Genomic DNA, 10,363 nt, shown 5'->3' with positions numbered 1-10,363 from the left:
GCCCGAACCACCGCGCCGCCGGGGGGAGCGAGCGGCCCCAGCGATGCGTGCGTTCGGGGTGCGCAGGAACAGCCCCGTGCCTCGGTTTCCCAAGCAGGGAAAGGTCAGTGTCCGGATCTGGGGGGGAAAAATCCTCCTGAATTCATCTACTGGAGCTGCAGGTCTCAGGATCCAGGTGGTGAAGGACCCAGGTGGGAGAAAAGAGGACGAGTGGCTCTTCCAAACGGAGAGAAGGCTTTATTATCCCGGCGACGAGGAAGTTCAGTGCCAAGCCCTCACCTCGAGCCATGCCGAGGTCTGTGTCACCCAGAAGTCCCCTTGGCAGCTCACCTGGAAACCCCTGTCTGGGCATCTCCCTGCCCCGACAGCTGTCACAGGTGGTGACAGAGGAAGGCGAGGAGCAGCTTTGGGATGCTGACGCACAGCGCACGCCCTTCTCTGCTGGTCCCAGTGCCACATCTGTCCCACAGCCTGCAGATACCTGCTCAGGGCTCCCGCTGCCATCGGGAGATGTGCTCCTGGGCTGCACGGCAAGTGGAGACAGGGTACTCCTGGGCCTGCATGCTGTGCACATGGGGGACCCGAGGGCTGTGGCCACGTGCTCACCGAACTGGCAGATGTAGCGGTTTCGGGTCTTGCAGCGTTGGTCGTTCCAGTTGAAAGCAGCTGCTGCCTGCATCTCCACGCAGTTCCCAAATCTGTGTGGGAGAGGAGGGGGACAGGGCGGTGCCACAGACGTCATCACGTCTCCCATGGGAGCTGGGCACCTACCCCTGGTTGTCTGGCTGCCCAAAAGCAAAGCTGGTGAAGGCAGAAGGCTCTCCTGTGTCCCAGCGGAACGAAGCCTTGGATGTCTTGTAAGTGAGACCTGGAGAGCCAGAGGGGTGAGGTGTCCATTAGTGAGGTGGGATGGCCATTAGTGAGGTGGGATGGCCATTAGTGGGGTGGGATGGCCATTAGTGGGGTGGGATGGCCATTAGTGGGGTGGGATGTGTATCAGGGGATGAGATATCCATCAGGAAGTTTGGATATCCATTAGTGATGTGTGGGGATCAGAAGGGTTGGATATTCATCATGGGGGGTGGGATGTCCACCAGGAGGTTGAGATGACCAAGAGAAGAGTGAAATGTTCATTAGAGAGATGGGATGTCCTCTAGGGCAGTGTAATTTCCATTCAAGGTGTGGGATGTCCACCAGCACCCTGACACTGCACCACCCCTCAGCAGCACACAGGACTCACCAATCCAGAAGTTACAGGTGTCAAAGTCGTTGTCCATCACCCTGTTGCTGCTCTCCAGGCGGCTGAGGTAGAAGGCCAGGATATCCTGCACCTTCTGGTTCCTGATCTGGGCTAGCATAGCCCCTTTCTCCTGGAGGGAAGCCAAGGAGCCAGCAAGCAGCTCAAATCTGTCCTCTGCTCTACAGTGCTGAAGCCCCTGGACTGAGCTATGGGGTTTCAGGTGTTCTGGGAGGGCCCAGCTCACCTGGCACTTGGCTTTGGCCCCATAGTACGTGTCAGCCTCGGGGGAAACGGTGAAGCAGTCGCCGTCGATCCTCACATCGCAGGCATGGAAAGGGAATGGGACCTTGTCTGCGGGCACAGGTGGGCACAGGTGGGTGCTGGGGCAAAGGGACCCCCCAGCAGGCACAGCCCCCACTCACTGCCACACTCAGCACCGCCGTAGCCAGCATCACAGAGGCAGGAGCACTCCTCCTGCCGGAACTTCCCGTGGAGGCACCGCATGCTGCACCGCACTGCCAAAGAAGCAGGGAATTAGGCTGTGCAGGGCAGCCAGTCCTGAATATGTGCTCCTTCCCACAACACCACATGCATCATGCACCATGCACAGAGCAGGCGGTAGGCACTGCACGAACCAGGCAAATGCATGCGCTGCACTGACCATGCACACACTGACCAATATTGCTCACAAATGCATAGCACCAGCCACACACATGCATGCACTACAGTAACCAATCTCACACAGCACCAACTCTGCTCATGCATGCACAGCAGCAACCACTCATGGGCATGCACTGCACTGACTTTGCACATGCATGGGCTGCACCAAGCATGCATGCTCTGCATTGAGCCTGCACATGGATGCTCCACACCGTGCATGGATGGACAGCATCGATCATGCACAGACATGCAGCACTCACTCCTATGGACTGCACTCACCCCACACACACAGTGATCTGGCTTGTGTGGCCACTCAGGCCCTGTGCTGCCTGCATCCAGGTTGTTCTTTGTCCTCCATGGGCACCATGGGCACCGCTCACCTTGGCAGAAGCGCCCAGTATAGCCCGGGGCACAGGAGCACTGGCAGCTGCTGACGTTGAGGTGTGCACCGTTCCTGCAGCTCATGCGGCACGGGTTCCTGGGGACTTCTGGGCAAACACATGGGGGGGCACGCGGCAATCAGGGGACTGTTGGGCTGGGCCAAGGGGTTGAGGGTTGCAGGAACTCACCGCAGAGCCCACCACCATGGTCCCAGGACTTGAAGCAGCCTGAGAGGCCGGCAGTGCACAGCGAGCACCAGGGCCCACGCTGGTAGGGAACGATGGGGGCTCCGGCCAGTTCCCAGTTCCCCCTGCCCAGGGATGGAGATGGGAGGCAGTCCCAGCTCAGTGCCCATAGTGGGAGGGCACACCTGCTCAGCATAAGCCCCGCCCCTTCTGGGGAAGAGACCCCGCCCTTTCTGCTGAGCCCCGCCCACCCAGCAGAGCCCCGCCCACTCATGGCACAAAGCCACGCCCATTGGTTGAACCCATGCGCTCATCGCACAAAGCCACGTCCATTGGCTGAGCCCCGCCCACTCATAGCACGAAGCCCCGCCCCCTCCAGTCGGCCACACCCCCTTACCCAGGTGAGTAGGCGCAGGCAAAAGCCTGGCTGCGGCCCCGGCTCCCGGCACACAGCTGCCTGCCGCAGCCCAGCCGCCCTGCTGTGGCCCACACCAGCTACGGGACAGGCACACTGTCACCCTCCGCCACCTCCTGCCCCCCACCTGCTCCCCTCGGTCCCCATCCCACCTGGGTGTAATGGCGGCAGGTGGCATTACCAGCACAGCGTGCCGCTCCATAGTCATAGCGTTGGCCCTCGGCGAACCAGCGCTCCAGCAGCTCGACGAAGCCCCCGGCACCCACCGGCAGCAAGGCCTCGTTCCAGCCCAGCTGTGGGGCTGGTGGAGGAGCGGGGCCCTCCAGGCAGCCTGCCACCCGCTCTACCGCCAGCTGTGCCAGCTCCTCACTCCACTCCTGCTGGGACACCAGGCTGGGGGCACTGGTGGGCAATGGGAGATCGTGGAGGCACCCAAGGGAAGCCTGGAGATTCCAGGAATTGAGTGGGGGCCACCAGGGGATGTTGGGCGACTAGGAGATGTTTGGGAACCACCAGGGACTACTTGGATGTAATAGACAAGCAGGGAATGTTGGGTGACCACCAGAGTCATTAGCAGATGGCTGGGGTACACTCGGATGTATCTGGAGACCAGGGGATGACTGGGGATCACAAGGAGATGATTGAGAACCATCAGGAGATGTTTGGGGACTGTCAGGACACGGTTGACCACCAGGAGACCACAAGAAGATGATTTGGGACAACTGAGAGTTGACTGAGGACCACTGTGACATGACTGACCACTAGAGGATGAGTGGGAACTACCAGGGAATGACTGGGGACCACAAGGAGATGATTGGGGACCACCAGGAAGGACGTTGGGCAGTCATCAGGAGATAACTGTGGGCCACAAGGACGTCTGACCATCAGGGGACAAATGGGGACCACAAGAAGATGACTGGGGACAATTGAAAGTTGACAGGGGACCACAAGGACATGACTAGGACATCCTGGTCTAGTGGCTGGTGACCCTGCCCGTGGAAGGGGGTTGAAACTAGGTGATCTTTGAGGTCCTGTTCAACACAGGCCATTCTATGATTCTATGGTTGTATGATTAACCACCAGAGAATTAAGGGGAACCACCAAGAGAAGACTGAGGACCACCAGGGAGGATGTTGGAAAACCATCAGGAGATGACTGGAAAGAACTGGGACATGACTGGGGACCAACAGCGAATGGTTGGGGACCATGAGGAGATGGTTGGGGACTACTAGGAGATGACTGGGGACCATCAACAGATATAGGGTAAGCATCGGGGTATCGGCCACCACGAGATGTTGGGGATCTCAGAGAATCAGTCCTTGGTGCATGCTGGGTCTGGCAGAGGCAGGGCTGGGGCACTCACCAACTTCTGCATGTTGGCTGCAGGTGGATGCACTTTGCTCCTCAGCTTGTTGTGCAGCGAGAGTACCAGGAATGTCTCCTTCTCACTGAGAGCTGCAGAGGGCAAGGGGCAGCTGGGGATGGGGCCGAAAGGGTTGCCGGTCCCATGCGGCAGCCTGGGTTATGGGAAGGCACCCGGATCTCCATGGAGACCAGAGGGAAGTGAAGGAAGCACTTTGGGACAGGAGCACAAAGGGGACAGGGGCTGGGGGGTAGCAGAGACTGCCAGGAATGCACCCGATCCTCGGGGTGGGGGGGGGAGATCCGGCACAGCGCTGCCTTCATCATGCTGCACTTGTCACCAGCCCAGAGCCCATCCCCAGCCCCACATCCCCATCACCAGCCCCACATCCCTATCTCCAGCCCCACAACCTCATTCCCACCCCAGCCCCCTGCCTGTTTAGGTACGGGGCAGGGGAACATCCACCCCATCCCTTTGGGAACAATGCTGCTCTTTGCCCCGATGTGAGCAGAAAGCCCCCCCACCCCCTCTTTCCATTACCTCGGGGTCCCGGAGCCAGTGGGGACAGCTTCTCCGACTCACCCACCCTCCAGGCCAGGCAGGCCAGCAGCACCAGCAGCAGGCCAGCCAGACCCCTGCTGTCCTCCATGCTCACCAAAGGGAGGACTGGGGAGGGAAGGGAGGATTTGGGGAGGGACGAGCCAGTCCTGCGTGCCTGCGTGTCTGCTTCCAAGATTTGATCCTATTCAGGACTTCAGACAGGCGCTGCTGGTCAGCTTGAACAAAAGGTTGACGGGTGAGTAATAGCTCTGTCAAAACAGTCCCAGGCAGCGGAGACAGCTCGGGGGGCCCCTCGGTCCCAGCCCCGCTACTGCAACGGGGTCGGGATCGCAGGCACTGGGCATCGCCCCCCAGCCCCACCGCCTGCTTTCCTCCTGCTCCATGAATTAAACATGCTGGGGAGGTAATGCACACTGCTGGGGAGGGAGCTGTGGGCACAAGGCCAAATTCCCGCTCCAGTGAGCTGGGCAACGGGTGGGCGATGGTGGGAGGGATGCTCCGGGTTGGGCAGGGGGGCCAGAACCCCCTCTGATTGAGTGCTCTGTCCCAGCTCAGGGGTCCCTTGGCACAGGGCAACGTGCGTGTCCCCAAAACGAAAGGTTAGTGTAGCCCATGGGTTTCCTGCAGAGCCTCCGGCATCCCCACCAGCTGTGCCATTTGGGATGGGGAGGGATCCAAGCCCCCCCAGCAGCCCAGCCCAGAGAGCAGCCCATGTCCCTTCTGTATGCCTTCCTGCAATGAGGGGCAACGCTGGAGCCTCCCATGCAAGGCAATCCGGGAGCCTCCCTCACCCTAACACTAACCTTAATACTATCCCTAACCCTAATGTTATCCCTCACCCTAACATTGATGCTGATCCTGAGTCTAACCCAACCCCAGGCTGCAATGCAGCCCAGCTACCCCCCACCCAGTGCAGACCCCAAAGCCACCTCTGGTCCCAGGAGCCCTCCCCATGCTTGGTGGATGCTCCGGATCAGCCCCATACCACACACTCATTGTGCCACGTGCACTGAGCACCGGTGAGGCTATGAGCATGGTGACAGCCACCGCCTGGTCCCAGCCATCCCATGTGAGCAGCAGCACATCACAGCCGCAGGGAAAGCCAGCATCTGCTGCCCGTGTGACATAAAAGGCCCCAAACCTTCTGATCTGTGGAGAGGGAAGGGAGAGGCCGCTGCTGGTGCCAAGGGGAAACTTTCCTATGGCTTGGGCAGGGGAAAAAACAACAAACACTCAGGCATGCAGGCACACACAGAGATTAAATCCGGTGAGCGGAGGAGCAGGCTGCAAGCGAGTGGCTGAAGGAGGCTGAGCTCAGCTGGGAGTTTGGGGAACATCCCGGAGCCCCTGAAATCCAGCAGGTCTGTGGGTAAGGGTGGCTGTAGGGTGATGCCACATGGTGGTCACAGTGCTATGTCACCGCATGGAGGGCTGTGGGACAGTGGTGGGGGTCTCTGGGTGATGTGGCTGCAAGAGTTCGAGGTGAGGAAGGGAACACCACCTTGATTGTGCCCTGATGGAGCTGTGGTGTGGGGCAGGATGGAATATTGGTGTCTCGTCCTTGCAGCCAGCCGTGCCACGATGCTCATCCCGCTGCCAGGCTGGGTGGCCCTGTGCATCCTGCAGCTAGCCCTCGGCAGAACCCAGGTAAGGACCCTGCACCCAAGGTGGGCATGGGTGGGTCACCTGTAGGGCTGCCCATAGACAAAAGGTGGTCTGGGGGCTTTTCGTTATCAGGGAGGGTGCTAGAGCCACCTGGAGGGGTTCAGGCACCACAATTGCTGATATAGGAGCAGGCAGAGGGGCTGAAGTTGGCGCAGATGCAGAAGCAAAGGCAAACCCTGCAGTGGGATACAGAGGATGAGCCCAGAGCAGCCCAGCTGTCCCCAGCTGGCATGGGAGGGGACACAGCCCAGCCCAGCGGGTGATGGGGAGGGCCCTGTGTTCCCCCAGGAGTGCCTGAGCCACCAGCAGGTGCTCAGCACCGTGCGGCAGATGCAGAAGCTGCTGTCGGCACAGGAGGCTGCCCACCTCCAGGGTATGCGCAGCCTCAAGAAGCAGCTCTCAGTGCTGCACAGCCGCATCCAGAGGCTCGCTGGCAAACGTAACGGTAACGCTCGGCATCCCCATCGCACCAGCTCGGCTCTCCTGGGCTCAAACCCCATCCTCAGCCGTGTCCATCTGTCCATCCACAGACACCTGTCCGCAGCTGGCGGTGCCCTTGAACGGGCGGAAGCTGGGCCGGAGCACACGGGTGGGCCACGACGTTCACTTCATCTGCAATGCTGGATTTCAGCTGGTGGGCTCGGAGTCGCGCACCTGCCGGAGGGACCGCACCTGGAGCGGCACCCAGCCCTTCTGCAGAAGTGAAGTGCCATGGGCTCGGGGTCGTGGGATTGCACAGGGAGCAATCTTGCATCCCCTGCAGCAGGAGTGCATCACAGCAGGGCTGGGAGAGGCAGGAATTGGCTTTCCCTGCCCCTGGTCTCATGGTATTTATGAGCTCTTTCTCCCCAGATATCGATGAATGTTCCAGCAACCCGTGCGCCAACGGTGGGATCTGCGTGGATGGCAACCAGAGCTATACATGCCTGTGCCCACGGGGCTGGTCAGGAGCCAGCTGCCAGAGCCCTGTCTATGCCTGTAGGTGCCCTCAAAGCCACCCCCAGCTCAGCAGAGGCTCAGATTTGGGCTGGGGTGCCTTATGCATCCCTGGAGTGGAGGAGGATGGAGTGCTTGCAGGGCCACGCTGCGACCATCTCATCCTTCCCCACTGGTGACACCACATCCTTCCTGCAGACTGGGTAACACTGAGCAACTCGTCCTTTAGCCGTCAGCCCCGCTGCGCTGAGGGCCGCCTGGGCTCGCGGCACTGCAGCTGTGATGCCGGCTTCCAGTTGCGAGCAGGAGGTGTTTGCCAAGGTACGAGGTGTGAGGAGGGATGAGGCATGATAGGATGGAGCACCTCAGCCTCCATTCATCCCCACCCACAGATGTGGACGAGTGCCAGCTTTTCCAGCCTAACCCCCAGACCCGGATCTGCCTCCACGACTGCCTCAACCTCCCCGGCTCCTACCGCTGCCTCTGCCCACCGGGGTACGTGCTTCATGCCGACCGCAACACCTGTGAGGGTAAGAGGAGGGATGCCGAGCACCCCACGTATGCTACATGGCTGAGAGGACGGACAGCCCCACTCACCCCCTTTTTGCCACTGCAGATGTGGATGAGTGCACTGGGAGCCAGCACAACTGCACCCATGGTGAGCTCTGCATCAACACCTTCGGGGGCCACCGCTGCGTGCGCCCCAAGTGCCCCCCACCACGCCACAACACCAGCTATGTCAAGACCTCCAGCTTGTGAGTATCATGCCATCACCTCAGGGAGGAGACGGGCCCTACATGTGCTATATCACAGCATCCGAGGGCAGCAAGGAGACTGTTGGCAGCAAATTGTCACACGTAGCGTGCTTGGCGTGCTGCAGGATGCCCCTTGCCAAAGGCTTTGGGACGCTGGTGGCTACGGGAGCGGGCGGGAGCACCCAAATACAAGGGGGCTTTATGCAGGCGCTGCATAGTGCTCAGGGCTGCAGCCAGAGCAAAGCACCTCTATCCGGGAGCCATGCTCCAGGCTGGCTTTGCTAGAGCTTTAATCAAATGTCAACAGTGCTGATGCCCAGGACCTGGGGGGGAACGGCGCCATTTCCCCTCCTCTGTACATATATGTGGTGCCTTTGGCTACAATTCAACATGCAACCCGCCCCCAGTGCTGCTTGTGAGACTGAACTGCTTTGTGCACCGCTGGCTCGTTCCCCCTGTCCTCACACAGCTCTTGCAGCAACTCAAGCAGAGCAGCATCCCAGCTCTGAGCTGCAGATCTGCATCCATATCCTGCACCCAGCCCAGGGACAGCTCTCCAAGCCTGGGCATGCTTGGATGTAGCTCCTTGGGCTGCTCCATCACAGAACGTGAGCCTGGAGATGCTGAGCGTGGTTGGTGGTCTCCATAAGCTTGTTTGCAAGCAGGCAGTCTGTTCCCCAAGAGTCAAGTAACATAGTGGGCCCAGGAGAACCTCATGAGATTCAACAAAGCTATGTGCAAGGTCTTGTACTTGGGTTGTGGTAACCTTCACTATCGGTACAAGCTAGAGGTCAAGAGGATAGACCATAGGGGTACTGGTGGGTGGCAGTTGTACATGAGGCAGCAATGTACCCTCACAGCCCTGAACTGCATCCAAAGCAGCACAGCCAGCAGGTCAGGGAGGGGATCTACCCCTCTGCTCTGTGCTAGGGTGCCCAGAGAGGCAGTGGTGCCCCATCTCTGCAGACTGCCAAGGTCAGGCTGGATGGGGCTCCGAGCACTGATGGAGCTGTGGGTGTCCCTGCTCATTGCAGGGAGTGGGACCAGATGGCCTTTAAGGTCCTTTCCAACTCAAAAAATTCTATGATTCTATGAGTGCTGGTTTCCCTTGTCTCCTGGCAGCCAGTGTGAGAGGAACCCCTGCCCCACAGACAGCCGAGCCTGCCGCATGGCCGCCACCTCCATCTCCTTCCACTACCTACCACTCCAGGCCAACCGCACCGTGCCCCACGTCCTCTTCAAGATGTCCACCACCCGCTTCATGGGCGACAGCCTGCGCTTCACCATCATAGGTGGCCGGGGCCAGGACGTCTTTGCCGTGCGGCGCTCCGACCGGCAGACGGGAGAGCTGGTGCTCAGCAGCCCGGTGGTGGGGCCAGCCACACTGGAGGTGGAGCTGGAGATGAGCGAGTTCTCCCGCAAGGTGCTGCTGGGCAAACACATCTTCAAGGTCACGGCCTTTGTGTCCCAGTATGAGTTCTGAGATGCGGCTCTGCTGGAGGCAGATGTGGCTTTGTCCTGGGGAGTGATGGAGTGGGATCAGTGTGGTGACCTCAGCCCTCGTACCATTAGAGGACTCCCGTTCTTGGAGTTGGCCTCAGTGGGTCCTTCCAACTCGGGAGATGCTATGATATCCTAGGATTCCTCCTGCTTGCTTATGGCTGTTAGAGCATAACAGAAGAACCCCCACTCATTGCTGATGCTGCCAGGAGGAATCAAGAAGCTGTGCTGAGGGTTACAGCAGGAGGGGACCCATCTGTGCTAGCCTGCTGTGCCTCCTCATGCCTCGTACCCATCCAATAAAAGAAAACTGCCCGTAAGGAGGGTGTCCTTGCTCCGTGACAAAGACCTTTTGCAGGGCCTGGCTCACACTCAGCCCCATGGACAGGCTGCAGGAACACCAGAGGCATGGTGAGAGCAGTGGGGCTCCACCTGGACCGGTGCCAGTGGCTTTCTATCCCCTCAACCCACCAACACAGGGCAGGCCACGGGAAGGGAAAGGCCCTGAGACCCACGCAGGGCAAAGAGCGAGGAGAGCCGCTGTGGACAGGCTCCTGAGGCTGCCCCTGCACAAAGCGGCTGCTGTGCGTGGCCCATAAAGCCCTCCTTGTGCTGCGGGCACTGCTCGCCAGCACCTGAGGGCCCGGCAGTGGGGGGAAACCGCCTCACACAGCGGCTGTGCGGACTGCCGCCCAGCAACTT

At 60.0% G+C, this 10,363-nt stretch overlaps 2 protein-coding genes across 2 annotated transcripts; one reads left to right on the top strand and one right to left on the bottom strand.

Annotated features, from left to right (window-relative positions):
* Positions 1 to 28: 28 nt before the first annotated feature.
* On the bottom strand, positions 29 to 3,656 carry LOC100547089 (C-type lectin domain family 18 member A-like). Its single transcript, XM_031555446.1, is given in 10 exon segments — positions 29 to 523; positions 607 to 698; positions 772 to 868; positions 1,241 to 1,370; positions 1,485 to 1,591; positions 1,663 to 1,755; positions 2,281 to 2,388; positions 2,470 to 2,591; positions 2,864 to 2,961; positions 3,034 to 3,656. Coding segments are annotated over 10 exon segments (1,485 nt in total). The 5' UTR covers positions 3,634 to 3,656; the 3' UTR covers positions 29 to 485.
* A 2,666-nt stretch (positions 3,657 to 6,322) lies between these two features.
* Positions 6,323 to 10,357, top strand: LOC100547860 (fibulin-7-like). The gene is made up of 8 exons (XM_019619773.2): positions 6,323 to 6,452; positions 6,759 to 6,915; positions 7,001 to 7,171; positions 7,323 to 7,448; positions 7,605 to 7,727; positions 7,799 to 7,936; positions 8,023 to 8,161; positions 9,284 to 10,357. The coding sequence occupies exons 1-8, from the start codon at positions 6,345 to 6,347 to the stop codon at positions 9,642 to 9,644; spliced, it is 1,323 nt and encodes a 440-aa protein (XP_019475318.1). The 5' UTR covers positions 6,323 to 6,344; the 3' UTR covers positions 9,645 to 10,357.
* The last annotated feature ends 6 nt before the right edge of the window (positions 10,358 to 10,363 follow it).

Source organism: Meleagris gallopavo, chromosome 13 (assembly GCF_000146605.3).
Source record: "Meleagris gallopavo isolate NT-WF06-2002-E0010 breed Aviagen turkey brand Nicholas breeding stock chromosome 13, Turkey_5.1, whole genome shotgun sequence".
In the NCBI taxonomy this organism is placed as follows: Eukaryota; Metazoa; Chordata; class Aves; order Galliformes; family Phasianidae; genus Meleagris; species Meleagris gallopavo.
Note: the sequence above shows the minus strand (reverse complement) of the source record. Positions and strands in the feature narration are given on the sequence as shown.

What these genes read in the sequence shown, in the direction of transcription:
- LOC100547860 (XM_019619773.2), top strand. Translation starts at nt 6,345, where the DNA reads ATGGAATATTGGTGTCTCGTCCTTGCAGCCAGCCGTGCCACGATGCTC. An exon ending in GCTCGCTGGCAAACGTAACG is followed by an intron (nt 6,916 to 7,000) that starts GTAACGCTCGGC and finishes GTCCATCCACAG; the next exon opens with ACACCTGTCCGCAGCTGGCG. An exon ending in TATGTCAAGACCTCCAGCTT is followed by an intron (nt 8,162 to 9,283) that starts GTGAGTATCATG and finishes GTCTCCTGGCAG; the next exon opens with CCAGTGTGAGAGGAACCCCT.